The sequence below is a fragment of the Pelodiscus sinensis genome, chromosome 6, assembly GCF_052426305.1.
Source record: "Pelodiscus sinensis isolate ZL-2025 chromosome 6, ASM5242630v1, whole genome shotgun sequence".
NCBI lineage: Eukaryota > Metazoa > Chordata > Testudines > Trionychidae > Pelodiscus > Pelodiscus sinensis.
This window is the reverse complement of record NC_143057.1, coordinates 89120634-89147655: the sequence shown is the minus strand read 5'-3', so window position 1 is coordinate 89147655 and position 27022 is coordinate 89120634. Positions and strand designations below refer to the sequence as shown.

The 27022-nt window shown below is 44.9% G+C and overlaps 1 protein-coding gene across 1 annotated transcript in view; it reads left to right on the top strand.

Moving 5' to 3' along the window:
• Positions 1–17030: 17030 nt before the first annotated feature.
• SLC30A5 (solute carrier family 30 member 5) overlaps positions 17031–27022 on the top strand; it is a 34028-nt gene continuing 24036 nt past the window's right edge. The window contains exons 1-4 of the mRNA XM_006119161.5: positions 17031–17324; positions 17569–17691; positions 23314–23380; positions 25863–25948. Coding sequence (XP_006119223.2) covers positions 17251–17324; positions 17569–17691; positions 23314–23380; positions 25863–25948 — 350 coding nt within the window. The 5' untranslated portion in view covers positions 17031–17250. The remainder of the gene's footprint in view (positions 17325–17568; positions 17692–23313; positions 23381–25862; positions 25949–27022) is intronic.

Genomic DNA, 27022 nt, shown 5'->3' with positions numbered 1-27022 from the left:
GCTGTTCCATATCACAATTCAGTTTTGTTGCCCTTCCCTATACTTTTTCATTTTACAACATATCTTTTTGAAATGGGATGACCAGAATTGCATGTAATATCGAGGTGTGACTTTGCTTTTTCCTGATTTATCTCTTTCTTACTGGTTCCTATCATTTGGGTATGTCTAGACTGCATTCCTCTGTCAGCAGAGGGATTCAGATTAGGCAGGTCGACATTGCAAATGAGGCAGGGATTTAAATACCCCACGCCTAATTTGCATAAAAATGGCCACCGCATTTTGCCAACTCAGCACTTTGTAGGCAAAAAGCGGCAGTCTAGAGGGGGATCTGTCGAGAAAGAAAGCCTTTTTCAACAGATCCCTTATGCCTCCTGCAAGGAGGTTTACAGGCTCTGTCGAAAAAGGCTTTCTTTCTCGACCGATCCCCCTCTAGACTGCTGCTTTTTGCCTACAAAGTGCTGAGTTGGCAAAATGCAGTGGCCATTTTTATGCAAATTAGGTGCGGGATTTTAAATCCCTGCCTCATTTGCAATGTCAACCTGCCTAATCTGCATCCCTCTGACGACAGAGGGATGCAGTCTAGGCATACTCATTCTGTTGGCTTTTTGCTACTGCACATTCAGAAAATGGTTTCAGAGAACAATACATAATGATGCTAAGATCTCTTTCTTGAATGTTAATAGCTCATTTAGCCCCCATTCTTTTGTATGTATATAGTTGGGACTAATACAATGTTTTCTAATGTGCATTATTTTGCACTTATCTACATTGAATTTTGTCTTCCATTTTGTTGCCCACACACCTACTTTGGTGAGCTCCCTTTGCAATTCTTAAGTCTGTTTTGTGCTTAACTAATCTGAGTAATTTTGAAGAGTCTGCAGATTTGCCATCTCATTGTTTATCCCTTTTTCCAAATCATTTATGTTTATGTTCTAGTACAGCTCCTTGGAGGACCCAGCTACTTACTATTCTTCATTATTCCTACCTTTTGTTTCCTATCTTTTAACCGGTTAGGGTACATCTATACAGCAGGGCTAAAATCGAATTAAGCTATGTAACTTCAGCAACATCAATTGCATAGCTTAAGTCAAAATAGCTTAACTCGACTTTTGGTGCTATCTACACTGCAGGAAATTGAAGTAAGAACACTCTTCCTTTGACTTCCCTTACTCCTTGTGAAATGAGAGTTACCATGAGTTGGAGTAAGAAGTCCTCCAGCTCCACATTATTTCAAAATAAAGACTTGTAGTATGCATACTATGTTATTTCAGAATAACATCAGTTATTCCGAAATAATGCTGCTGTGTAGATGTACCCGTACTGATCCATGAAAGGACCTTCCTTTTTATTCCATGACTTCTAATTTTCCTTAAAAGTCTTTGGCATGGTGTCTTGTCCAAGGCTTTCTGAAAGTTTAATTATTCTATATCAATTGGATCACGCTTGTCCACTTATCAGAGGGGTGGCCATGTTAGTCTGGATCTGCAAAAGCGACAAGGAGTCCTGTGGCACCTTATAAACTAACAGATGTATTGGAGCATAAGCTTTCGTGGGCAAAGACCACATGCCAGACATGCATCTAACAAAGGGGGTCTTTGCCCACAAAAGGTTATGCTCCAATATACCTGTTAGTCTATAAGGTGCCACAGGACTCCTTGTCACTTATCCACTTGTTTGTCAAAACCCTCAAAGAATTTCAATAGATTCAGGAGACATGATCTCCCTTTACAGGAGCATTGTTGACTCTTCCCAACAAATGTATTTTATTTACATATTAAATTAATGTATTCATTTGTTCTCTTCTCTACTATAGTTTCAGCCAATTTTCCTGATACTGAAATTAGGCTTACTTGTTTGCAGTTGCCAGAATCACCTCTAGTCTAGAGCCCTTTTTTCAAAATGGCATTACATTTTCTATCCTCCAGCCATCTGATACAAAGGCTAATTTAAGTTGTAGGTTGCATACCACAGTTAGTAGTTCTGCAATTTTGTATCTGAATTCCTACAGAACTCTAGTGAATAGCACTTGGTCTTATTGTTTAATTTATCAGTTTGTTCCAAAATCTCTTGTATTGACATCTCAGTCTAGGATAGTTCCTCAGATTTGCCAGCTCAGATATGGGAATCTCCCACTCATCCATTGCAGTGAAGACTGATGCAAAGGATTCATTCAGCTTCTCTGCAATGACCTTGTTTGTATTCCTTGGATACTTCTTTAGAACCTTGATCATCTAGTGGCCACACTGATTGTTTGGCAGGCTTCCTGCTTCTGATGTATAGTACTTTAAAAATGTGCAGTTAGTTTTTGTCTTTTGCTACTTTCTTTTCAAATTTTTTTTTATTATTTTTAGTCTGCCTGATTATACTTGTTTACCTGACAGCCAGAGTTTATGTGTCTTTCTGTTTTCCCCAGAAAGATTTGAGTACCAATATTTAAAGGCTTCTGTTTTGTCTCTAATTGCCTCTTTTGCTCTGTTAACCACCAAGTCATCTAACCATGCTCAGAACAGGTCTAAAGAAGGAGGTGTATACAATGCCAGTGGCTGTCTGACACCAGTGTTCCCATCATTGCTATAGCCAGTGATACTGGAAGCATGAGATAGTTGAAATAAAAGGCTAATGTAGTGCAGACAGGCCCATGATGCTCAATTCCTAGACAGCATGTTTTCTCCATTATTTCAGAATTATAAATATCAGAATGGAGAAATGGTATAAGATACATCTAAATCAAAGCAACAGTCTTAATACTCAGAGTTAATGCCATTCATTTTTATTTGACACTGACGTTGCTTCATCAGTTTCTTATAGCAGAACTCAGCTCTCTCAGCAAAAAAGGGTATGTGACAGTGTGTGTCTACCACACAGTGGACAAGAGAGGGTTAACCCCATTCTATGAATGGTGAAAATCCTACCCCTCAAACAGGGAATGCTTCAGCTGCTGCCTCAATATAGAAAGAAGCAGCCAATCTTATTCTAGGTTGTGACTACTGGAGAGGAAAGATCTTTGGAGGAGGCTCAAGTTAAAAAGTCATCACAGACCTAGTCTGTGGAAGCTGGAGATTTTGAGAGTTGAATTGGAGGTCTGTAGCTAATGGAGCCACAGGGAATCATCTGCACTAAGGAGCCCAGACTCTGAGACCCCAATATCCCAGGAATTGGAATTGTGGTAGGAAATGACTCAGGGAGGGTCAGCATATTTTGGTGAGATTCCCAGAGCTGACCCAGTGGTGACCACTGCCACTGGTAGGGACTTGGGTGGGGGCTGGGTGGAGTCGGGTGGTCCTGGGCCCCATAGACACATCATTGCCTCCTGGTGGCAACCCCTCTGCCTGGGTATTGGCTGTTAGGCCATAGTTCCAGTGTTAGGGAGGGGGACTGATAGACTTGCTGGGCCCCTGGGCAAGATGGGGGAGGGACCTGACCCTTTACTCTCAGAAGGGTTGGGCCCTCAGATAGAAGAGGTAAGGCTGGAGTTTCGCATGCTGCCCCCTCCCCCTAGTCAGCCCTCAGAGCCTCCCTGTGCATGCCATCCAGAGGCTCTGGCAGTGATTTAAAGTGCCCCAGCCGCTGCTGCTTCTGTGGTAGTGGTGGCTGGGAGCCCCAAGCTCTTTTGAATTGCTGGGTCCCAAGGCAACTGCCCCCTTCCACATCTCTTGTTGGCAGGACTGGTGGGCTCTCATATTGACCTATGGGCCAAAGTAATTGACTTTAACCTCTGGGCCTTGCAGCTTTTAGCCTAAAGGCTATCAGGAAGACTCTAACCATAGGGGTATCATAACCATGCCATGCCCCAAATGAGGATGGGATGTATATACCATGTGATATGATGTAATAAAACATGTATATTTTAAATTTTAAGGGGAGAAGCAACTGATTTCTAATGGCCCGGGTGTACTGAGAGAAAAGGTGTAGGAGTTTTGGTCTCAGAACCCAGTTTACAATGCAAAGTTATAAAAAAAAGCAGGTGGTGATTTCAATTATTTCAGTTTATGCACCAAATCATAGACTGGTACCTAGTTGAAAATTGGTCTCCTGGTTAAGGGTCTGGCACTAGACTAGGACGCAGGGCAGGGATTCAATTGTCAACTCAGCCATAGATTCTCTGTGTGACCTCTTGTAAGTCAATTAATTGACCTGTCTTATTAGCAGATCATGAGTTCCTACCTTGGCTAAAGACAGTTATTGTTTTCTTAGTAAACTGAGCACCTGATCCTGAGAGGTGCAGAACTCTTACATTTCACATTGACATCAATGGTCAAATCCAGAAGCAGCTGCTGAGCAAGTGTGCAGGCTGGTGGCCAGAACCTGCAGGTCTCTATCTTGAAAGGGCAGGTTCTTTCAGCAGCAAAGCTGGTTCACAGCTGCCGAGTTCCACCCCCTGCTGTCTTATATATCCATGGAAGTTACTAAGGAGTGAATTATCAGAGGCAATACCTCTTCCAATGGCTCAGACTGTCTCCAAATGATAAGCATCAGGCACATACTGCTGCCCTTTGCCAGCAAAGCCATTTGATAGCTCCAAACCAGAGGTGATAGCCTGGAACAGGTAGGGTTACCAGATGGTTTAACCAAAAATACCGGACAACCTCCCTCCCCCCCCCCCCAAAAAAAAACACACCAGGGAAAAAATTCTGTTGAGAAAAAAAGGGGGGAAACGAAAGTTGTTGAGCAAAAAAATTTTTTTTTAAAAATTAAAAAACCCAGCATGGCCCCTTTAAAAAATGCTTTTGAGGCTTTTTGGTCATAACAGGCTGCCAGTGGCCATCCGCCATCTTGTCTTCCTGCTTTGGGCCAGACAGCTCCCCTGCGGAACCAGATAAGCACCCGGGATTTTCACCTCTTGGACGGGAAAAAAATCAGAAAATACTGGACATTTTAGATGTTGGTATTTTCTGAATTTTTTTACTGGACAGGAGGCGAAAGTACTGGACTGTCCGGGTCAATACCGGACACCTGGCAACCCTAGGAACAGGGGACCATTGAAACTAAGGCCCCACTTCCACAGGATACTACAACTAGAAGGAAGAGCAGCAGTTTTTAGAGCCCACCAAACCAGACATCATTTTGGTGGGGACGCTATGTCTGAGCCATCCTTAGCTCTCTGTCTTCCCTATACAGGCTGTGCTGCAAGGGTTCATGGAACCCTAGGAATCTCTGGACTCCTTTGTAACAGAGAGCATTAGGACCCTCAAAAGGCAGGTGTAGGGGGCAGAGGGAATCTGTCCACCATTTGGGATGCAGCAGATCCAGACTCCAGAGTAGCTGGGGAATTTTTCTGTGTCTTCTAGTAGACCCACTCAGTATCAGAGCTCCCCTAGGCAAGGAAGGCAGGATTTGGGCCAAAAACTTAATACCTCTGACCATCATGCTGTATATGAGCAGGCAGGATTGAAAATTGATTATCTTATTCTTAAACAATTTTTCTGATAATACGATATCAGACTAACAGGAAATGACACACATGTTAAAAAGTGGGCTGACCAATGCTGCAAGATTTGCTTATGTAAATTTAATCTGGCACTACAGTCTGCTACTGATTTTATAAGGAACAGGCTCACACACCATCTCAGCAAGTCTGTGCATTATTTCTCTACTGTTTTATTTTCTGCTATGTTGACTTCAACTGGTAACTTTCAGTAAAACAATGAATGGGTTATGTCACATTACAGGAAATCACAAAAAACTCTCAAATGACTGATTTTCAGGAGCTTTTCTGATTTTGCATCAAATCTTTTGCCTCCTCAATCTGCTATTGCTTCTTAGTCAATACTGGAACTTTATAAAACAAAAGTCGGATGTTACAGTACAGATTTCTTATTAAATGGTTTCCTTTTCCTAAATAAATTATAAGTGAGAGAAAAATCAGGCTCTATATAGCAGTAGAACTCCACCAGGTTCAACAGTTATGCCTGATTTACAAGTGATTTGTAAGTGAGAAGAGAATCAGATGCACTGTCAACCAAGCCATTATAATCCTTTTTTAGAGACAGCCCCCTCTCTTCCCTCCACCCTAAACAGATGCCAGTCTTGGAATTCTCCTCCGCTTGCTGTAGATCTCATTACTGAATGCAGGCATTAAGAGCTGAAGTCTCTGGAATGTAGTCCTCTGCATCCTTCTCAGAAGTGATTTATTCTGCTAAATTGTGCTTTCATACCTGAAAAGGGCAAGTGTGGGTAGCTGCATTACAATGGGAAGAAAAATAAGAAGTGAAGTCATAGCAAATTGTGTTCCCTCAAACTGAATCAGAGGAAAGAGAGACAAATCCTCTGTTATTTTAGTTATTCAGTTAGTCCCAGCAAATTTTCCCGAAATGGATGTCCAAGTTGCCATTATACAAACACAAAACTATAAAATTCATTTCAGAACACAATACATAATGATAGCATTGCTTGAACAATTTAGACCTGGAATACATACCCATCCATTAGAATCTTTTAGAATGCTGTGAATTAACTAATGTATTCCAGTGTCTTTATAATTTTGTTTCATTGTTTTAAACTTATTTTTGATGTTTCTGGTTTTTATTGTTTATGTGGATTTTCTCCTATTTTTGGTCCTTTTAAAATATTCCCTGTACCTATCTACTTCCTTTCAATTTGCTTTCCCCATTTTAACTTCCTTGAAACAGCAAGTTTTTTAATCTCTTCTCCCTTTCCACATTGCCTCTCCCTCCTTCCCCGCCCGCCCATCTCTCTCAACACCCTGGTCATTCACCAACTTTTTCAACTTTCATGTTGCTGCCTTCAGTCTAGTTTACAGTTCTCTACCTAAACTTTATGCCATTTGGCAACATCTCCCCCTTCTGGACATAGGACTTACAACATGTTAATTGAACCTTGCATAAGTAAATATGTTCATGTCCTTGTTTATTAATGCAACCAGATGCTCAAGTTCTATTGCCATTGTTTCTGTAAAGTGAAACCCTAAATCTTTCACTTTCCAGCAGCCATTTTGCTATGTACTCTTGAATGATACCTTCATCATACTTCACAAGCTAAACATTGGCGTACTGCTTGGATAGAAAGCTTCCAAGAAACAACTGGACACTGCTGAGTCATTTACTAACTGGTAACCACAGGAATAGATTTAATGGTGGGTAAAATAAACAAATGTAGATTGAATTCTCTTTCTGCCCTTTTCATGCTCTTTACCTGTTGAAGGGCCCTAGAGAGCCCTTCTATGGTCCCTCCCCCAGTCCATTCATCAATTGATCTTAAATTTATAGCTGGATGCTCTTTCTGTAATCAGTACTGACCCAGTGCCGCAAAATGATGATGGAAGGTTCCACAGTGCTGGAGATACCATATGGATGAGCTAAAACCAAAATCCTGGCCTCTTTTGATCATTAATCCCACATTACTTTTTGCAAGAGGTAGCATTGTTAGCCCAACCTTGACTGACTAAATTCCCCCTAAAGTTTCATTTGGTAATGGTAATCTTCTCTTGTCCTAAACTCTTCAGTAGTCTTCATGTAAACTAAAATATTTCGTCTTTTTTCCAATACAGAGTTATTTATCATTAGTGGATAAAGTACGCCTTGTGCATAGATTTTATTATGTTGGGAGTAATATCTTATTGAGGCTGATAAATGTAAATAACAAACTCCTTTAAGTAATAAGATAATTGAAATAATAAATATCACCATGCAAGTAATGTGAACTGTGAGAGAGTTGACTGGTGTCCGAATGTAAACCTGTGACCCAGCTATTGTTTAGAGATATGTGTGTGAAAGCAAAGCAAAAGAGACACCACAGAAAATCTTTCAAATTTCATAGGGTACATAAATGTCTAGTCTTGTTTAGTACATCAAATTCTAAAGCCAGCTGAGCACTGGGGACTTCTAATTTGGATCACATCATATAATGCAGTGGTCTCCAACCTTTTTACATCCAAGATCACTTTTTAAATGACAGAACAAGCCAAGAACTACCACCCTGCCCCTTTCTTGAAGCCCCGCCCCTTCCTCTCTATTCTCCTCCTCTCCATCACTTGCTATCCCCAACCCTTATACTGCTGCTTTTTTCCCCAATTCTTCTGTAGGAAGAGGTTTTTCCAATATATGGTCTGTCTAGACTGGACAAAATGTCAGAAAAACCCCTTATTTTGGAAGCCCCCTTATTCCTTGTGGAAAGAGGAATATAGGGTTTACCGAAAGAGCACGTTTGCTTTGACACTAAAAAAAGCAGAAGAACAAATGCATTCCTGGATGCAGAAGAGTTTTTCTGGGATATCTCCGGAATCCTGAAAAACTCCTGCAGTCTAGCCTTATCCTCGCTGGGTTGAGGCAGGATGTGCAGGCTCTGGGGTGGGAATGAGGGATTTGGGTGTGGGAAGGGGTGAGAGATGCAAGCTCTGGGAGGAAATCTGGATGCAAGAAGAGGTAGAGAAGGGGACGGTGGGTCAGGGAGGGGGCTTCAGGCCAGGCAGCGTTGGGGTCAGATGTAGGGTTAGGGTACTAAGCAAGCCACTGGCTTGTGGATATGAGGGTGCAGGAATTTGGGTTGGGGTATGTGAGGGGCTCAGGGCAGGGGGTTCCAGGGTATAATAGGTTCAGATCGAGGGTCTGGGGAAGGGGGAGTGCAGGAATGTTATGATGCTGTGGCCAGAGGGTTTGTTGGCCAGGCTTCATTTTCAAATAAAATACTATGTCAAACACAAAGTTTCTGCATTGTCTTTATTTCTGAGAAGGGCAGGGAACCTGTTTTGAGTCAGGGGTCACTGACCCACAGAAAAGTCAGTTGGGGCCACACAAGTGAGATGCAAAATAAAAACTCCTCCAAAACCCCCACAAGCCTCACTAATGTGGCCCCAACTGTGCTGGTGGGAGCAGGGGACATGGTATTGGGGAAGGGTGCCAGGGGATAACGGGATAGGGTGCTGGGTAGGGTGCCAATGGGTCCTGGGGCAGGGGATAGGGTGCTTGTAGGTGCTGGGGCAGGAGACTGGGTGCCAGGGCAGGGGACAGGGTGCTTGGGCAGGGTGCCAATTGGTGCTGGGGCAAGGGACAGGGGGCTGGGGCAAGGGACAGAGGACCAGTGGGTTCCGGGGCAAGGGCCTGGGCAGAGGACAGGGTGCCAGTAGAGGCAAGGGACAGAGTGCTGGGATAGGGACAGGGTGTCAGCAGGGGCAGGGGCCAGGATGCCAGTGGGAGCAGAGTGCCAGTGGGAACAAGGGGCAAGGTGTTGGCTGGGGCAGGGAATCCTCGGCATGTGCCTTCCTCCCCCTCCCCCTCCGCCTCCGGAAGAGGGAAGCTCCAGCAAGAGCCTCTTCCCGGGACTCCTCCCCCCTCCCCTGCAAAGGAGGAAAGCTCCAGGGTGCATTTCCCCCCAGAACTCCTCCCCCCTCCCCGGCGCGTGCTTCCCCCTGGGACTCCTATGTCCTCCCTGGCAGAGGAGGGGAGCCCTGGAGCGTGCCTCCCTTCCGCTTCCCCTCTCCCCCCCCCCCCCCCGCCACACCCAGGAGGGAAGCCCTAGTGCGTGCTTCCCCCCGGGATTCCTCACCTCTCCTCCACAGAGGAGGGAAGCCCCGGCGCGCGCTTCCCCCCAGGACTCCTACCCCCTCCCCGGTGTGTGCTTTCCCCTGGGACTCCTCCCCTCTACCCAGCGCGCGCTTCCCCCTGGGACTCCTACCTCCTCCCCCGCAGAGGAGGGGAGCTCCGGTGCGTGTCTCCTCTCCCCTCTCTTTCCCTCCTCCCCCTGAAGCCCCAGCACGTGCCTTCCTCCAGGACTCCTACCTCCTCCCAGCATGCACAGACCTGGAGAAGGGGAGCAGGAAGCGCACTTCCGGAAACCCCGGAAATGGCGCACAGCTGCCGGACTTCCCTCCACCCCATGGGAAGCTGGCACTACCTCCATTTTCGGAAGTAGGCAGTAGGGCTTCTTGGAGGTGGGGAGAATTGGGGGGAGCCCCAAACGCCTCGCAATTGACTGGTCAAGCCCTCCCAATCGAGCAGTTGATCGCGATAGACGGGTTGGTGACCACGGATATAATACATTAGAACTTGATAAGGAAATCTCTGAAGCTTCAGGGGGTAGCCGAGTTAGTCTGTACAGGATAAAATTAAAAAACAACAAATGGTCTGGTAGCACTTTATCTACATGTTTTGTTAGTCTATAAAGTGCTACCAGACCATTTATTGCAATTTCTGTAAGTGTCCCATAGCTGGCACTGTGGTACAACTTGTCATGAACCAAACAAGATAATCTGGTGCTGCATTAATCAGACCCTATCAGAGGCGGGTCAGGAGGGCCATTTTGCCTGGGCCTCAGGAGACAAAGGTGCCTCAAATTTTGACATTTTTCTACCAAGTCATTTCTATTTGTTATACACCTTGCAATTATAACAGAGACAACAAAAGAAGCTATATATACCTGCAAAAAATTATTTAAATCATTGTGGGACCTCGGGTCTTTGCCAATTTTTCGGTCACATCCAAGTTTTCATCTGCATGACTGGAGACTGGAGTAGCTTCTGTGATTAGTGATGCTACGTTAGGAAATGCTGTTTACAGTCTTTGCATAGTTTACAGGTTTTGAAGTGATTTTGCTTGGTCTGTGGGTGAGCTTAACCTTTAAATTAGATGTTTATCTCTGCATAGGATATTTTCATATTCCTGTATTTTTTTATGTGTCTTCGGATACAATAACCATACCAGGCTCAGATGTAAGTGACCTCTTCATCCTGTTTTAGATTAATCTTTAAAGGCTTTTTATGTGATAATAAATATTTACTTCTAGTTGTTTAATAAACTTTATAGCCAAGCTGGCAAATCACCCCATGTTCATATTGATAATAATGCACCAGTTATTAGAGGAATTTAATAATGGGTACATGTTAGCAGACAAAATTTCAAGACTTTGAAATAAGGCTATAAGGGCCATAATAAATAACACCCCAAACTGTTATTATATAATATTCATTGTGAAGTATATACAATTAAAGTATTGTATAACCAATAGCCTTTAACTAATTAATTTGTGTGTTACTGTATTTTAAAAGAACCCCTTTATAAAAATAAAGCAAAGATTTAAAAGTGGTGCAAGTAAAAAGGCAAAAGCAACATAGTGAAGCAGCAGTTAAAAGTTTAAAGCCAATAACATCATTTCTCGTAGAAAAAATGCCTCAGCCATTAAACGGTGACCATACTGACAGTGACACTTCCAGTTCTGACGATGAAAACTTTGTACCTTCAAATGGCATTTCAATGTCACTACCTCAAAATGAGGAGGTCATTAATCAAGACACAGAAATGCCAACAGTAGTGATAGATGTAGAATCTATGCTCGATTTAGAGGCTGTGCAGGCAGAAAATGAGGACCTCAGAGATGCTGCACAGCAAGAGCAAGAACTTGCACAGGACACAGTGAAACAACAGCAGCATCAGAAACTGATATTGGACTTCTTAATAAGAACAATGTTGCTCAAATTCAGTTCTTTCTCAAAATTAGTTGTTTTCAGATTCCAAGTAATATACCAAAAGATGCTGAAAATCAATCTGTTCTCACTCGTCTGCTGACAAAAACTCTTCCAAATGGAAGCTGGCTTTGTGGAGCATGGAAAAGCAGGCTCTGTACTGTATACCCTGTTTCATTTTTAACAGTAATACTTCAAATGCATGAGTACTGTCTGCTCTGTCCAGATGGAGCATCAGGAAAGGGTAGAGGCAGTTGAAAAACTGAATACCTGCACATGAAACTTCAGTATTTCATAAAGATAACTATGTTCCATGGAAATCAGCTAGTAGAGCAGCACTAGCTGACAGTTCAATTGAAAACTTACTCGCGAGTGAAATGAACACAGAAACTGATAACCTTGAATGCATATTGAATGTAATTCTTTTTCTTTCTGAACAGAGATTGGCTTTGTTTGGTTCCAGTCAACATACTGGTGACCTGACAAATGGAAACTTTCTTGGCATACTTGAGCTTCTTATTAAGCTATGTTCAGTGTGTTTGTGAATCACAAGAGAGTGGAAAATGCATGCAAGTTCATTGTCTGTCTACCAGAATACAAAATGAGTTTGAGCTGTTTGGGATATTTGAGCACACAATAATTCTTGGGGTGCATCTACACTGCACCCAGAGCTCAAAATACACTACACAATTTGAGCTATGCAAATTGCATATCTTATTTTGAGTTAATTTCAAAATAATTTATTTTTAAATTTGGCACTGTCTACATTGCGCCAAATTTCAAAATAGAACGCTATTCCAAAACATCCCTTTCTCCTCATGGAATGAGTGGGACATCGGAATAATGAGCCCATTATATGTCAGAATAACAGGTTTGCTCAAAAGACGTGGAATAGCTATTTCAGGATACCGGAAGTATCCCAAAATAGCTCTGCAGTGTAGACATAACTTGAAGAGATATGAGATATGCGATGTACTTTTCAATTATTGTTGATGCAACTCCAGAGTGTTCGCATAAAGAACAGAGGACCTTGGTTGTTCGATATGTTAAAATTGCAGGAAGTTCAAAGGTTTCAATTGAAGAATGATTTGTTTGATAATTTAATGAAAAAAACTGGAAAAGAAATTGCTGCTCGTGTATTAGAAATTCTGGAAAGCTTCAAATTAAATTTTCAAATCAGCATTGGCCAAGCTTATGACAATGGGTCCTATATGGCTGGGAAGTACAACAGAGTACAAGCTGTCCTTCTTGAGCAAAATCCAAACTGTATTTTCTCCAGTTGTGGCAACCACACACTAAATCGTGTTGATTGCTCTGAATCATGCAAGGAAGCAATCACATACTTTAGAATAATCCAGCAATTGTACAATCCCTTCAGTAGCAGTCCTCAAAAGCTGGAAATTCTGAAGCAGCATCTGCCCATTTCACTTCACGGCATGTCAACAACCAGATGGTCAGCATGAATTGATGGCATTAAGCCAATTGCACAGCATTGTTTAAAAGCTTTAAGTGAGCTTGAATCTCTTACTCTCACAGCACAGGCTCGCACTAAGCTTAAGTCAATTAAGAAGTAGACATTCAAATTTGAATGCATTTTAATGTCATCCTTGTGGAGGAAGCTGCTAAAAATGATCCACAAAACTAATCATATCACTGAAGCACACAATGCTACATTAGATGTTGAGAGGGATAACATTGAACGACTTCTTAAAGATATTCAAAACATTCTAGATCAATGGGAGACAATGCTTTCTGAGTCAAAATCAGTAGCACAGGGTATTGACTCACCAATCTGAGGCTGCAATTGGTGCAAAACTAACATCTCAATCTGATGCAGAAAGGCACTATCGAGTCAATGGGGTTTTTTGTTATTATTGACTCCATCAAATCTGGTCTTTCATGTTCATTTGAGTTCCTTCAACAAATTTGTACTCTTTTTGGATTCCTTTGGAAGTTTAGAGAATTAAATGACGAAGATCTATATTCAGCAGCTGAACTGTTTCAACAAAGGTACAACAATGAAATTTCAAGAGATCTCCGCGACAAGCTCGTCTTCCTGAAATGTATGCATTCTACCAACTTTAAATTGGACTGCAAGCCAAAAGAACTGCTTCAAGAAATATTCAATCTCGGCCTGTCGACTGTATTTCCTAATATCACAATTGCATTGCATATTTTTGTTGGTCTCCCTGCATCAGTGGCTTCAGGTGAATGCACATTCAGTGTGTTAAAACAAGTAAATAACTATCATCATTCTGCAATGGGACAAGAGCATATGAATGGGCACGCAATACTTAAAAATCCTCAAAAAATGAGGAGTAACGTTAGTTTGAACCAAGGGGCTTGATTCGAACTAACCTGGCCTGGAGTACACTTTCACTTTCAAATCCGCTGGCGTTCGGAATAGCGTGCGGCCGAGATTATGCTAATGAAGCACGGGATATTTAAATCCCAGCCTCATTGACTATTTCGAATGCCTACATTTGCATCCCTAGTTTGAACTAGGATGCAAATATAGACATACCCTGAGAGAGCCTGGCAATAATGCAATATTCTTAATTATCATTGCAGTAACACTTGGGAAGTCACAATCAAGGGGTAGGCACTAAACTCAAATACAATGAAAAAAAAAGTCCCTTTCCCCCAAAGAGCTTTCAGTCTTACTGATCTAAGATATCTGTAAGTATTCTCCATTAGGCTTGTAAATGTGACAATTCCATATTGTCTACTATTTTACACTGAGTCTCCTCCTACCTAGGTATTTGTATTATAATGCTGGCAATAGATGGTATTTCTATCAGCTCTTTTAGGATCCTCATGAAAATGAGATCTCTATATTATGAGCAGGCATGGAAGATTTCTATTTTTATCACTAAATGTTGATGTCAAAATTTAGATAGGCAAAGGAAGAAAAATGCTGCCTGCATACTTACTAGAGTCCAAAATCTCTTCTAATGGTACCTGAATCTGGGACAATTCCTCAGGTTTGTCACCTAAAAAGAATGGCTCAGGTTTGGGAATCTTCCCAATATCCTCAGCTGTGAAGATTGAAGCAAAGAATTCTTTTAGCTTCAGTCAGTATTCGCTCCCGATCACTGGCTGTGATTTGGAGAAGACTGATATCTCCCCTGACAACTTGCAGGAAGGAGGAGAGAAACCTATTAGCACTCTCTCTGGGAGACCACATATGCTGCACACACATCACCCTCTCCTCCTCTCCCCGTAGGCAGGAAAGGAACCAGTATCCCTGGGAGGCTGTATGTGCCAGAACCGTCATGTGCCGGACACAGCAACAAGCCAACCTACCCCTCTCCACCTGCAGGCTCCTGCCCTGGCTGGGAAAGTAGCACTGTCCCAGGAAGCCACATATACTGGACACAGCGGGAAGCCACACTCTGATGATACCCTCCCCCTCTTGCCTGTAGGCTCCTGGACTGGCAGACCCCTTATCGTGCCTGCCTGCCTCTGGACCTAGTGTGTACCAATGCTCCCCCGAGACATCTAGGCACCTGCTGTAAAGTACCCACTTTAAAGCAAACATTTGGCCTTGCACGGAACACATCTTCACTGTCTTTAGAGATCTCTGGTGAACTCTAAGAGATATAGATTAGGCTTCACACAATATATCTCCTGTCACATCTTCCCTTGGAACCTTTTCTTTACAGCTGGGACAATAGCTATCTTGCGGCGTCCTACTTATCCTCCTACATCTGTTTGCCTGCCTCTGATCTGCAGGCACAAATGCATGAGGGAGATGTCCAGAGAGCAGATGGACAGCATGCACACCCTTGTGGCGGAGATCCAAGCAGAATGGCAGGAGCAGATCTTCACTGCGTTGGTGAAACCTAATTATAAATCATACCACCAGTTTGGGAGGTCTGACCTGCATCTTGGTTCAGACAGCATGAGAACACCTAGGCTGAGAATAGGCATGTAGTAGTGTAGCTGATTAACCGATAAGCAAAAGCGTATAGGTTAATGCTGTAGACCAGAGGTCCCCAACCTTTTGGGGCTGCCGGGCGCCTGGGAGCTGGGCTGCGCGTGCGCCGCGCACCCAGAGCCTGGGGCGCAAGAATGTCTTGGGCCGGCCCAGATCACTCGGCAGGCACATATAAGTGCCCCGGTGGACACCATGGTGCCCGCGGGCACCGCATTGGGGACACTGCTGTAGACTGCACACTTTCCCCTCCCCCCATCAATAAAATTTTTAGCAGGCTGACCAACAGCCTGGCTCGGTCCTGGCTCACGCTAGGTCTGCGACCTACCCCCACTGTGGCTCTGCATTTAAAGTGTATTAGGAGCCAGGAGGGCAGGCAAACTGGCTCAGTTCTGGCTCGTGCTGGATCTGGGAGCTCAGTTCCCTTCTCCCCGGACAGGGGCTCCTGCCATCCCATGCTGCTGCCTCTGTATCAGAGACAGCAGAACAGGGCGACAGGCAACAGGACTGCGAGGGGAGTTTAAACTATAGAACAGTCAAGTAACCAATAAGAATTCATGAATTAATCAACTATTCAATTAACTGATATTTAACATCCCTAGATGGGAAGAAGCATAAACAGCCACTTCCCCACCAGGCAGGAGGTGCTCGACCCCCCACGCACACATTGTCTTGAGTCCCACCCCAACTCTACCTCTTACCCCAAAGCCCTGCTTTTTACCCCATTCTACCCCACTCCTCCATTCTGACTCCTTCCCCCAAGTCTCTGCCCCGTCCTGCCTCCAATCCATCCTTTCCTCCAAGCCACTTCTGCCCTATCTCTTTCCACAAGCCCCCTCCCCACTGTTCCCCTTTCCTCCTGGAAAATCCTGAACCCATGCGAACAGCAGCAGGGTTGCTGTGGGGAGGGAGGAAGCTTGGCTGCAGGTAGGCATTTAGTACCTGCTAATTTTTTTCCACAGGTGCTCTAGCCCTAAAGTACCAACCAGTGACATAGCCAAAAGGGCCCACTTGGGTGGGGCCCAACTTTGGGTAGGTGAGCAATGATGGGGGCCCCAGCTGGAGCACTGGTGGTGGTGCAGGGTCAGCCCCATGAAGTGCTGGCAGTGAGGGGTGAGCCCTGGCTCTGCTACCTGGCCACTCTCCAGTCCAGAGCACTGGTGGCGCAGGATCAGCCCCCTACACCCAGCCTGCGGGGATGGGTGGCAGGGATGAAAAGTGGGTGGGACATATTGCATCCGGCCCACCCGTGGCTGTGGCCCCTGATTCCCAAGGATTTGGTGCCTGTAGGAGGAGGGACACAGGGAGGAGGCTGAGCTAGCTGCACAGTTTAAGAGGTACGGGGGGGGGGGGCGCAGGCTCCCACCCAGAGCATAAGGTGGAAGGTACAGGGCAGGGGGTTCCCCCCAGATTCCAAGTGTGGGTGGGGGAAAGGGAGAGGCTCAGGACGAGAGCAAGGGCCCCAAGCTGAAGGAGGGGGCGGAGCAGGGCGCGGGGGGGGGGGGGGAGACACAGGACGGGATTGCCCAGCTGCCTGCGCTGCATGAGGCACCAGTGACCCGCCCCCTGCTCCTCAGCGGGAGGGAGACTCGCAGCGTTGCGCGCCCGCCCCAGACCAATAGGTGGCGCTGCGGCGCGCCGGGCGCTGTCCCTGGCCGGGCGGATGCATTGGGCCGGGGAGGGGGGGGCGCTCCCCCGCCCTGCAGCGAGTAGTTCCGGCCTCTGAGGACGTGGCTGCCCCGGCTCCGCTTTCGCAAGTTCCGCTGCGGGCCGCGGCCTGCGGGCCTTGCCTCCCCCCCGAGCTCGGCGCGGGAGCGCGCCCAACCCACGCTCGCAGCGGGCGGAGGATGAGGAGGCGCCGCGGCGGGGGAGGCGGCCTCCGCGGCTCCTGAGACCCGGCATGGAGGAGACCTACAGCGGCGAGGCCCTGGCCGGAGGCGGGGGGCTGGGGCCCGTGGATGTGCCCAGCGCCCGGTAATTGCTGCTCCGAGCGCGAGGCAGGGTCAGAGATGGGGGGCGGGTCCCTGCCCTAGAGCGGGTGCTGCCTGGGCCTCTCCTCAGGCCGTCAGCCGCGGGGCGAGGGGAGCAGCTTTGCTGGGGGGCGCTGCCCGCTACATTTCACCCAGAGCCTGGGCGGGCTGAGGGGCGTCTCCTGACGGGTCTCGGTCCCTGTTGCCCCCTGCTTAGGAAGGGCCAGTGATCATTGCTTCTTTTGCAGGCTGACCAGATACGTCGTGCTGCTGTGTTTCACCAAGGTTTTAAAGGCGCTGGGACTTTTTGAATCCTACGATCTCCTGAAAGTGGTCCACCTTGTCCAATTTATCTTCATAGTGCAGCTGGGGTAAGTGAGCCCTGGGGGCAGGGGACTGGGCTCGATGACCTCTCGAGGTCCCTTACAGTCCTAGTATTCTATGATAACCCTTTTACTAACCGTCCTGCAGCGTCTTTCCCTTGAGAGAGTGTTGTGACCCTGAATACTTGGGTTTCTGCTCATTTGGTTTTATAAAGTATTCATTCTGAAAGGGAAAAAAAAGCTTAATTCATAGTAAGTCAAGGGAGCTTGTGCCTTTTATGTGCTGCCTAATAAGTTGTTAAAAAGAAAAACCTTCCTTGTTTCTGATATGTAAATTTAGACAAATATTAACAGCTCCTGACATGGTTGTGCAAGAAAAAAGTTGAGATGCTTTTGCTGCCTTATCCAGCTACTGGGCCTGCTTTTCCTTTACCCCTTTTTGGGTTTTCACTTTCAGTGCCCAAACTACAGGTACTGATGGATGGTGTGTTGCTTTTGTGGTTTGACTGTCTTAGATAAAGGGGAGTCTAAGCATGTTCTCATCATGTATGGTAAAAAGGATTTGTATTGGGATGCACAGCCGTATGAAACTACAAAACTATCATTTAATTAATAGAAATACAATGGTAGATGCATTGATCATCCCCAGTTTTGGTAATCTTGTTAAGTACAGGGACTGTCTCATTGGAATCAATAATATCTAAAACCTTATTCCTTTAAACATACTAACTGACATTTGAAGAACTATAGGGAAGGAGAATTTTTTAATTCATTGATTAAAGTGCTTGCAGTTGCTTCTTTCAGACAGATGATATAACAAGAAATACCGAGTAAAGCAAGTAAATCTGTATCTGGAATATTTCATTAAGTAAAACTAAGTAAGATCTTAGTTTTCTTTGGAAGGTGCCCTCCGTTCTAGAATCTTACTTCATATATCCATTGTCATCATTAATAGCTTTGCTAGTAGCAAGACCAATACTGACTTAACTCATAATGAATCATAGAATACTAGAACTGGAATGAACCTCTTGATAAGTTATCAAGTCCAGTCCTCTGCACTCATGACAAGATCAAGCACCATCTACCATCCCTGACAGGTGTTTGTCTAACTTGCTCTTAAATATCTCCAGTGATGGGAATTCCACAACCTCCTGAGGCATTTATTCTAGTGATTTAACCACCCTGAAAGCTAAGAAGTTTTTCCTAATGTACAACTTAAACTTTCCTTGTTGCAATTTAAGTTCACTGCTTTTTGTCCTATCTTCAGAGGTTAAGGAGAATAATTTATCTCCCTCCTCTCTCTAACAACCAATTAGGGACTTGAAAGTTACTATGTCTCTTCTCTGTCTTCTCTTTTCTAGACTAAACAACCCAGTTTGTTCAGTCTTCTCTTATACATTGTTTCTAGACCTTTAATAATTTTTGTTGCTCTTCTCTGAACATTCTCCAATTTTTCCACATTTTCCTGAAATGTGACGCCAGGACTAGACATTATAATTCTCGTGTCTTGCTTGCTAATGCATCCGAAAATGATGTTTGGTGTGCTTTTTTTTTTTCTTTTTGGCAATGGTGTCACATTGTTGACTCATATTTAGCTTGTGGTCCACTGTGACCCTTGATCAGTGGTCTCCAACCTTTTTATACCCAAGATCACTTTTTAAATGTCAGGACAAGCCAAGATCTACCCTGCTGCTTCCCCAAGACCCCACCCCTTCCTTGAGGCCCCGCCCTCTCTGTTCCTCTTCTCTCCATCACTTGATATTCCCGGCCCTTATACACTCTCAGGGTACGGCTACACTGCCACTTTTTTTTATTCTTCTGTTGGAAGAAATTTTTACGACATTTGGCCCATCTAGACTGGGCCAAATATCGGAAAACCCCCTTCTTTTGGAAGCCCCCTCATTCCTCGTTGAACGAGGAATACAGGGGCTGCCAAAAGAGCATATATGCAGGAAAATCTCCTGCAGTCTAGCCGTACCCTCACTGGGTTGAGACAGGATGTGTGGGCTCTGGGGTGGGAATGAGGGATTTAGATGTAGGAAAGGGTGAGAGGTGCAAGCTCTGGGAGGGAATTTGGATGCAGGAGGAGGTGGAGAAGGGGATGCTGGCTCAGGGAGGGGGCTCCATGCTGGGGAGTGTTGGGCTCAGGTGGAGGGTTGGGGTGCTGAGCAAGCCACAGGCTTGTGGATATGAGGGTGCAGGATTTTGGGTTAGGGTGTGTGAGGGACTCAGGGCAGGGAGGTTGGCTGTATGATGGGCTCAGGATACAGATTTGCAGACTGAGTGGTATAAGAGTGTTGTGGTAATAGACTGAGGATGTGGAGGTGCAGGAGTTTGGGGATGAGAGAGGTTCAGGACAGGGGGTACCAGTCTATGATAGGCTCAGATTTGGGGTCGAGGTGGGGGGCACAGGAGTATTATGATGCTGTGGCCAGATGAGGGCTTGGCCCCAACTTGGGACTTGTTGGCCGGGCTTCATTTTTAAATAAAGTATTATGTCAAACACAAAAGATTTCAGCATTGTCTTTATTTATGAGAGGGGCGGGGAACCTGTTTTGAATCAGGGGTCACTGACCCACAGAAAAGTCTGTCGGGGCCACACAAGTGAGATATAAAAACACAACCCCTCCAAACCTCACTAATGTGGCCCCAACTGTGTTGGTGGAAGCAGGGGACAGGGTGGTTGGGCAGGGGGCCAATGGATGCTGGGGCAGGGGACAGAGTGCCGGTGGGTGCTGGGACAGGTTACTGGGGCAGGGACCGGTACCTGGGGATCCTGCAGATTCACGCCAAGGCCCTGGAAGTATGTGGACTGCTCCTCCTGATGCCTTCCTGCGCTGGGAAGAGGGGGAGTCCTGGACCACGCCAGCCCCAACTGCTGGGTCAGCGTGCGCCGCCTGAGTAGCTGGAGCCAGCACACTGGAGACTTTATTCCCCCGCTGCCTTCCCGCACAGGGGAAGGGTGGAAGGGGAGTCCTGGACCGCGCCAGCCCCAACCGCTTGGGCAGCACACGCCTTGCTCCTCTGCTCCCCATGGCAGCGCGTGCCACCCAAGCAGCTGGAGCTGGTGCAGTCCCGAATCCCCAGCCCTCCCCCGCATGCAGGAAGGCAGCAAGGGAACAAAGTCCCCAGCACATGAGGGACCGGTGTTTTAGGTACCACGCCACTGTTGAGGGGAGGAGGGAGAGCAGCCCGATCACTTCCGGGACCTGGCACACACCTGCAGAACTCCCCCAACCCTGCAGGAAGCCCGCGTTACTTCCGTAGTCCCTGGAGGTAGCATCAGCGCGGCGTTAATCTTGGGGGGTGAAGGGCAGCAAGCAGGGGATGGGGGGCCAAAGCCTCGCGATCGACTGGTCAAGCCTCCAGGATCGACCCGTCGATCGCGATTGACAGGTTGGAGACCACGGCCCTAGAACATTTTCTGCAGTACCCCTTCCTAGACAGTCATTTCCCATTCTGTATGTATGAAACTGAGTGTTCCTTCCTAAGTGGTGTACTTTGCATTTGTCCTTATTGAATTTCATCTTGTTTACCTCAGACCATTTCTCTATGTCCAGGCCATTTTGAGTGTTAATCCTATCCTCTAAAGCACTTACAATCCCCTCCAGCTTTGTATTATTTGCAAACTTTGTGTACTTCCTATGCCATTATCTAAATCCTTTTTGAAAATATTGAACAAAACCAGTCCCAAAACTGACCCTTGCAGAACTCATTATACCTTTCCAGAGTGACTTTGAACCACTGATAACTACTCTCTGGGAATGGTTATCTAACCAGTTATGCACCCATCTTATAGTAGCCCTATATCTACTGTATTTCCCTAGCTTATTTATAAGGTCATGTGACACTATATCAAATGTTTTACTAAAGTCTAGGTATACAACATCTGCAGCTTCTCTCTTATGCACAAGGCTTGTTTTCCTATCAAAGAAAACTATCAGGTTGGTTTGATGTGATTTGTTCTTTACAAGTTCATGCTCGCCATTACTTTTCACCTTATTATCTCCCAGATGTTTGCAAATAGATTCCTTAATTTGCTCCCTTATTTTTCCTGGCACAGAAGTTAAGCTGATTGGTCTGTAGTTTCCTGTGTTGTCTTTATTTCCCTTTTTTATTGATGAGCAGTGTATTTGTCCTTTTCCAGTCTTCTGGAATCTATGACCTTTCAAAGATGATAGAGGACATATGTGAGCCATTAGCTATCAGCTCCCTAAGTATTCTAGGATGCATTTGATCAGACCTTGGTGACTTGAAGAAACCTACATTTTTCTAAGCAATTTTTAACTTGTTCTTTTCCTATTTTAACTTCTGAAGCTACCTCATTTTCTCCATTTCTACATTCGCCATGCTAGGCATCCAATCACCGCCAATCTTCTTGGTTAGAACCGAAGCCAGTATTGAGCACCTCTGGCATTTCCACGTTTTCATTATTTTTCCCCTCTTAATTGAGTAACGGGCCTACCTTGTCCTTGGTCTTCCTCCTCTTGCTCCTACATGCTGAACCTCTAAAATCTGGGACCCTCTTGTCTAGCAACATCTGTGGTCTGGCAAGCTGGCCAGGTTCGGAAGTGCAGCCCCGGCCGCACTGGTGGCAGGGAGTGCTGCCCTGATTGGGGCTGGAGTCAGTGGGGCCGGCAGGGGGCACAGCCCTGGTAGAGGCTGGAGTCAATGGGAGTGGTGCGGGGCCCTAGTAGGGGCAGGAGTCAATGGTGCCAGCACGTGGGTGTGCAGCCTGGCCCGGTGCTGGAGGTAGTGGGGTGGCCTCTGTCCAGGACTGGTGCAGTATGGGGGAAAAGGTGGCTAGATGCAGCAGGGCAGGCGGTACAGAGCACAGCCCCAAGTGGGAGCAGAACCCTACACCTGGGTAGGGAGCCTTGACCTCTCCTCCTTGTCTGGGAAATTCTGTGGTTTGAGACTATTCAGGTCCCGAGGGTGCTGGACAAGGGAGGTTCGACCTATAATATAGTTGTAGAATTATTTCTTGTTCTTCTTTGTTTCTAGCTAGCTGTAAAAACTGTTCTGTAACTTGACAACTTTTACTAATATCAGTTAGTTTGTTTCAGGGATTTTTTTTTTTTACTTGCCTAGTCCCAAACAACATAATCCCTTTTTCTTTTAGTTCATTTTTTAATGTTTGTTGGGAATATAGGAGATTGAATTTAATGTTTCCAGTTTTAGTAGGGGTGAGTGGCTAGATTTAGTTCTTATGCACTCAGAACCCTTCAGATGGTGCACCTTATAAATGAAAATGTAGCAGTATTATATAATTATGCTCCCCTTCAAAACTATTCTTATCTACATGTTTTCTTATTTTGATCCCAGCTGAGTATGCATTAATAACCATTTGGCTATCCTCTACCAGACTTTTACGGCAAAGTGGGCTAGGATTAAAATTCATTTGCTACAAAATAGCTTACTGAAGTTTATGGCTACTTGAATAGCTGAAATAGGCTTTGGTGAACAGAAATAGAAAATCACTGTTTTTCTCCTCTGGAAAAAGTCTTGCGGCAGAGGGGACATTAATTTAAAATATAAGTGGAGTTGTATAATTTACATTGGGAGAAACAATTGCCTAAAACTAGTTTGAATAGTAAAGTATCTACATTTGAACTGTGACCGAAAGTGTCCTTGAATTAGTACACTAATGGAGAATATTCCCCCTAATAGGTCTGCATTTTTTATGGTTTTGTTTCAAAAGCCATTTTCTTCTGGAAAAACTGTGACCAAGCGCCAGGTGAGTTGATTTATATTTAATGCTTAACCACACACTTTTAGATATTCTGGGACAATATGAATAAATTACTCTAGTAAAACATATAGTTGCTGGGTGGAATCACAGGATGTTTCTTGTTTCATCTGGAAAATGTGGCTGGGATTTTCAGAATGACACTAGTGACTTAGTGCAAGTCCCTCCTATATTCCACAGGGGCCTATATTGTGTGGGAGGGTTTGAGCCATTAGCTTTTCAGCCCCTGTGTGCAGTTCCCACAGTGCAGAGAAAGTGAGAGCAGTTATCAGAATGGAGCTTTAAATATGGAGAGAGAGAACTTCTGTCATCTGTCCTTCCTCTTCCCCACATTCATCTTTTTATAAAACTAGTAGATTTGCCAGCATTGGCTTGGGCCAGTAGCTCAATTAATTTTTTTTCAATAAAAGGAAAATGTATATCCTTTATTTTAATTATATCTTTCAAAAGTAATATTATTTTTATGAAATGTGTTTTTTATTTTGAATTTCTTAAAGGGATTATTAAACATTTTCCATTAAACTTTTGGTGATTTTTTTTTTAAATGGGAATTGCACCAAAAAAGAGCTATCATCAATTTGGTTTCCAATAGCACTGGCTTATAGTTCAAACCTTAAGCATTGATTTAGCTGTAGCAAAACAGAGCACTATTCCACATTTCTTCATTTATTTCTTTTCTGTAAGGTTTATTGAGAAGCAATCCTAATTCTAAATTCATCCTATTTCTCTGGCTTATCTTGATTCAGCCTCTTTCAACATTAACTTTCAGGACTATATTTGATTTGATTATTCTATTTCTGTTTGATTTTATAAGTAATCCCATTCCAAGCACATCCCATTTTCCTGGCACAACCGAAACTCTTACCTTGCTTAAAGTTATGATCCGAGGAAGCTGTACACCAAATTTGGTGGTCCTAGTTAATATTTAGGAGGTGTTCTTGATCAAACAGACAAACATATCTACTATCAGGACCACAAAATTCAGTATATGGCTTCCTCTGATCATATCTTTAAGCAAAGTAAGGGTTTGAATGTGCCTGGAATATGGGATGACTTATAAAACCATACAGAAAGAGACAGAATCACCAGGCAAGTGAAAGGGGTTGGCTGGGGCTGTGCCCCTTCCTCCCCCTTCACTGGGGACAGACTCATCCCTAAGCCTCCCACCCCCATTAGGGGAAAATGTATCCTAAAAGTAAATTTGGCTTGAGGAAGCTCATGGCAGACTTTAAGGAGAGTTACAGGGGGACCACATTTCTTGGTTTTGTCATACATGGGGGGAAAAAAATCTGTCTGCTTAAAGGTTTAATTTAGTCTTAACAAAAATATTGGATTTTTAAGATTTTTGGCATAAGAATAATTTGACTATATTATCTAAAAATAAAAATTGCATCTAATATTCTCTCGTATAATATCCTGGAATAAACATAGCTTCATCAATACTGCAAGCAACAGATTTATTTTCTTAATTTAGACACACCTGTTGGGGGTGGTATCTTTTATTGAACCAAAAGTACTTCTCACTCACCTTTATCTCTCTAAAATACATCCTAAATAGTCTTATATTAATAAAATTGAGCTGCATCACTGTTGTGCTTAAAAGTAGTCACAGTTGACTTCAGTAGAACTATTCCTTGGGATAAAATTAAGCAGATGTAAGTATTTCTAGGGTCAAGGCCTTTAGTCTTATAACTTTGAATAGCTTTATTTATCGCTATACATGTTTGTCAGATGTATTTTATTATATAATGCACCACATTTAGGGACTACTAAGAAAATTTGACATCAGCCTAACTACTGTATTTTAGCAAATATAACCCACAGGTTATATGCGTTTTTACAAACCACAAACAAACCACACACACACACCATGGGGTATACTCGTGCGCGGGGTATACAAAACTTTTTTTACTTACCTGGGGGTGAGTGCGGCTGCGTGGGAACCAGAGGGGTGAGTGCTCCCCTGCCTGGAGGCTGGCTAAGTCTCCCTCTCCCCTCCCCCCCCCGGCACCATAAATTAGTGAATATACCCCCCGACACAGTTTGAAATACAAGTCTTGTATACCCCATGGGCTATACTTGTGTGCGGGGTATACAGGGTTTTTTTTTTACTCAGATAGCAAAAACCGCAGGGTATATTCAGGTGCAGGGTATATTTGCTAAAATACGGTACTGCAAACCATAGGGGTTTTTTTTTTTTTTTAAGGGCAGTAAAACTATATTAAAAGTACTTGCTGTTGTGATAGAAAATGATAAAAGTAAAGAATTTCAGCCATAAAATGTCCATCCAAAGGTAAATATAATGGGGCACTATGAAATAGTCAGGATCGGTCAGTTTGTTTTAATTTCTGAAGATACTCTGTCCCATGTATTTTAATGTTCCTTTAATATAGTGATCAGTATGTGAAATGAATGTAAGATGTTTGTTTGGAAAGCATACAGAAAATGTTAAAATGTTTTTCTTTTATAGTGGATCAAAATAGTTAAACATGCTGTTGTTGGCTGTATCATTTCACTTCTGTGGTTTTTTGGCCTCACTCTTTGTGGACCCCTCAGGTAACGTACATGCTTGAAAGCATGTTTTATTTGTATGAACTAGCCTAATTGGTTTTATAGTTATTTGAAATGGCAACTTTGCATGTGTAATTTCCTTTTAAATGAAGTATGTTTGAGAGGAATGTATTTGTTTATAAAAATAAATGCTCAGACGGGCACCATTATTCAGTTGCTGGGTTGCTGCAGGACATCCTAGTTTATTCTTAGTGTGAAGAGGCTGAGCATATGTGGTGATAATAGTCTTAGGGTCTGTGTAAAGCCGTGGTCACCAACCGGTCAATCGCGATCGACTAGTCTCGACCAGTCGATTGCGAGGCGTTTGGTCCCCCCCATTTTCCGCCCACCCCCAAGAAGCCCCACTATCTACCTCCAACGTAGTGCTGGCTTCCCGCGGGGTGGACAGAACTTCCAGGGGTTCCGGAAGTGTGCTGGCTGCTTCCCTCCCACAGCTCTGTGGCGTGCTGCGGGAGGGGGCATCGGCACTGGAGGAGGAGTGCGGCGGCTTCCCTGCACCGCAGGAGGGGTGAGTCGAGCACAGGGGTTTGGCTGCGCTGCGAGAGGGGGGTTTGGCCCTGGGACAGGCGCCCGCAGGGGTTTGGCTGCACCGCGGGAGGCATGCGCTGGCCCCGGCGGAGGCACGCGCCCGTTTCCCAGGGGTAGGGGGAGGAGAATCCTGGGAGGAGGCGGGTGCAAGGGAGTGTCTGACCCCACTGTCCCCCACTCCCCAGTTCCCACTCCCCAGCCTCAGAAACCTGTCCCCACTGGCACCCTGTCCCCTTTCCCATCCCCAGAACTCTGTCCCCACTGGCACCCTGTCCCCTGCTGAAGCACCCACTAGCACCCTTCCCCAGTACTATGTCCCCTGCTCCCACCAACACAATTGGGACCACATTAGTGGAGCTTGGGAGGGGTGGAGGAGACAATGCAGAAACTTTTTGTGTTTGACATAGTATTTTATTTGAAAATGAAGCCTGGCCAACAAACCCCCAGTTGGGGCCAAGCCCCCATCTGGCCACAGCATCATAACACTCCTGCACTCCCCTTTCCTCCAGACCCTACATCTGAACCTGTCAT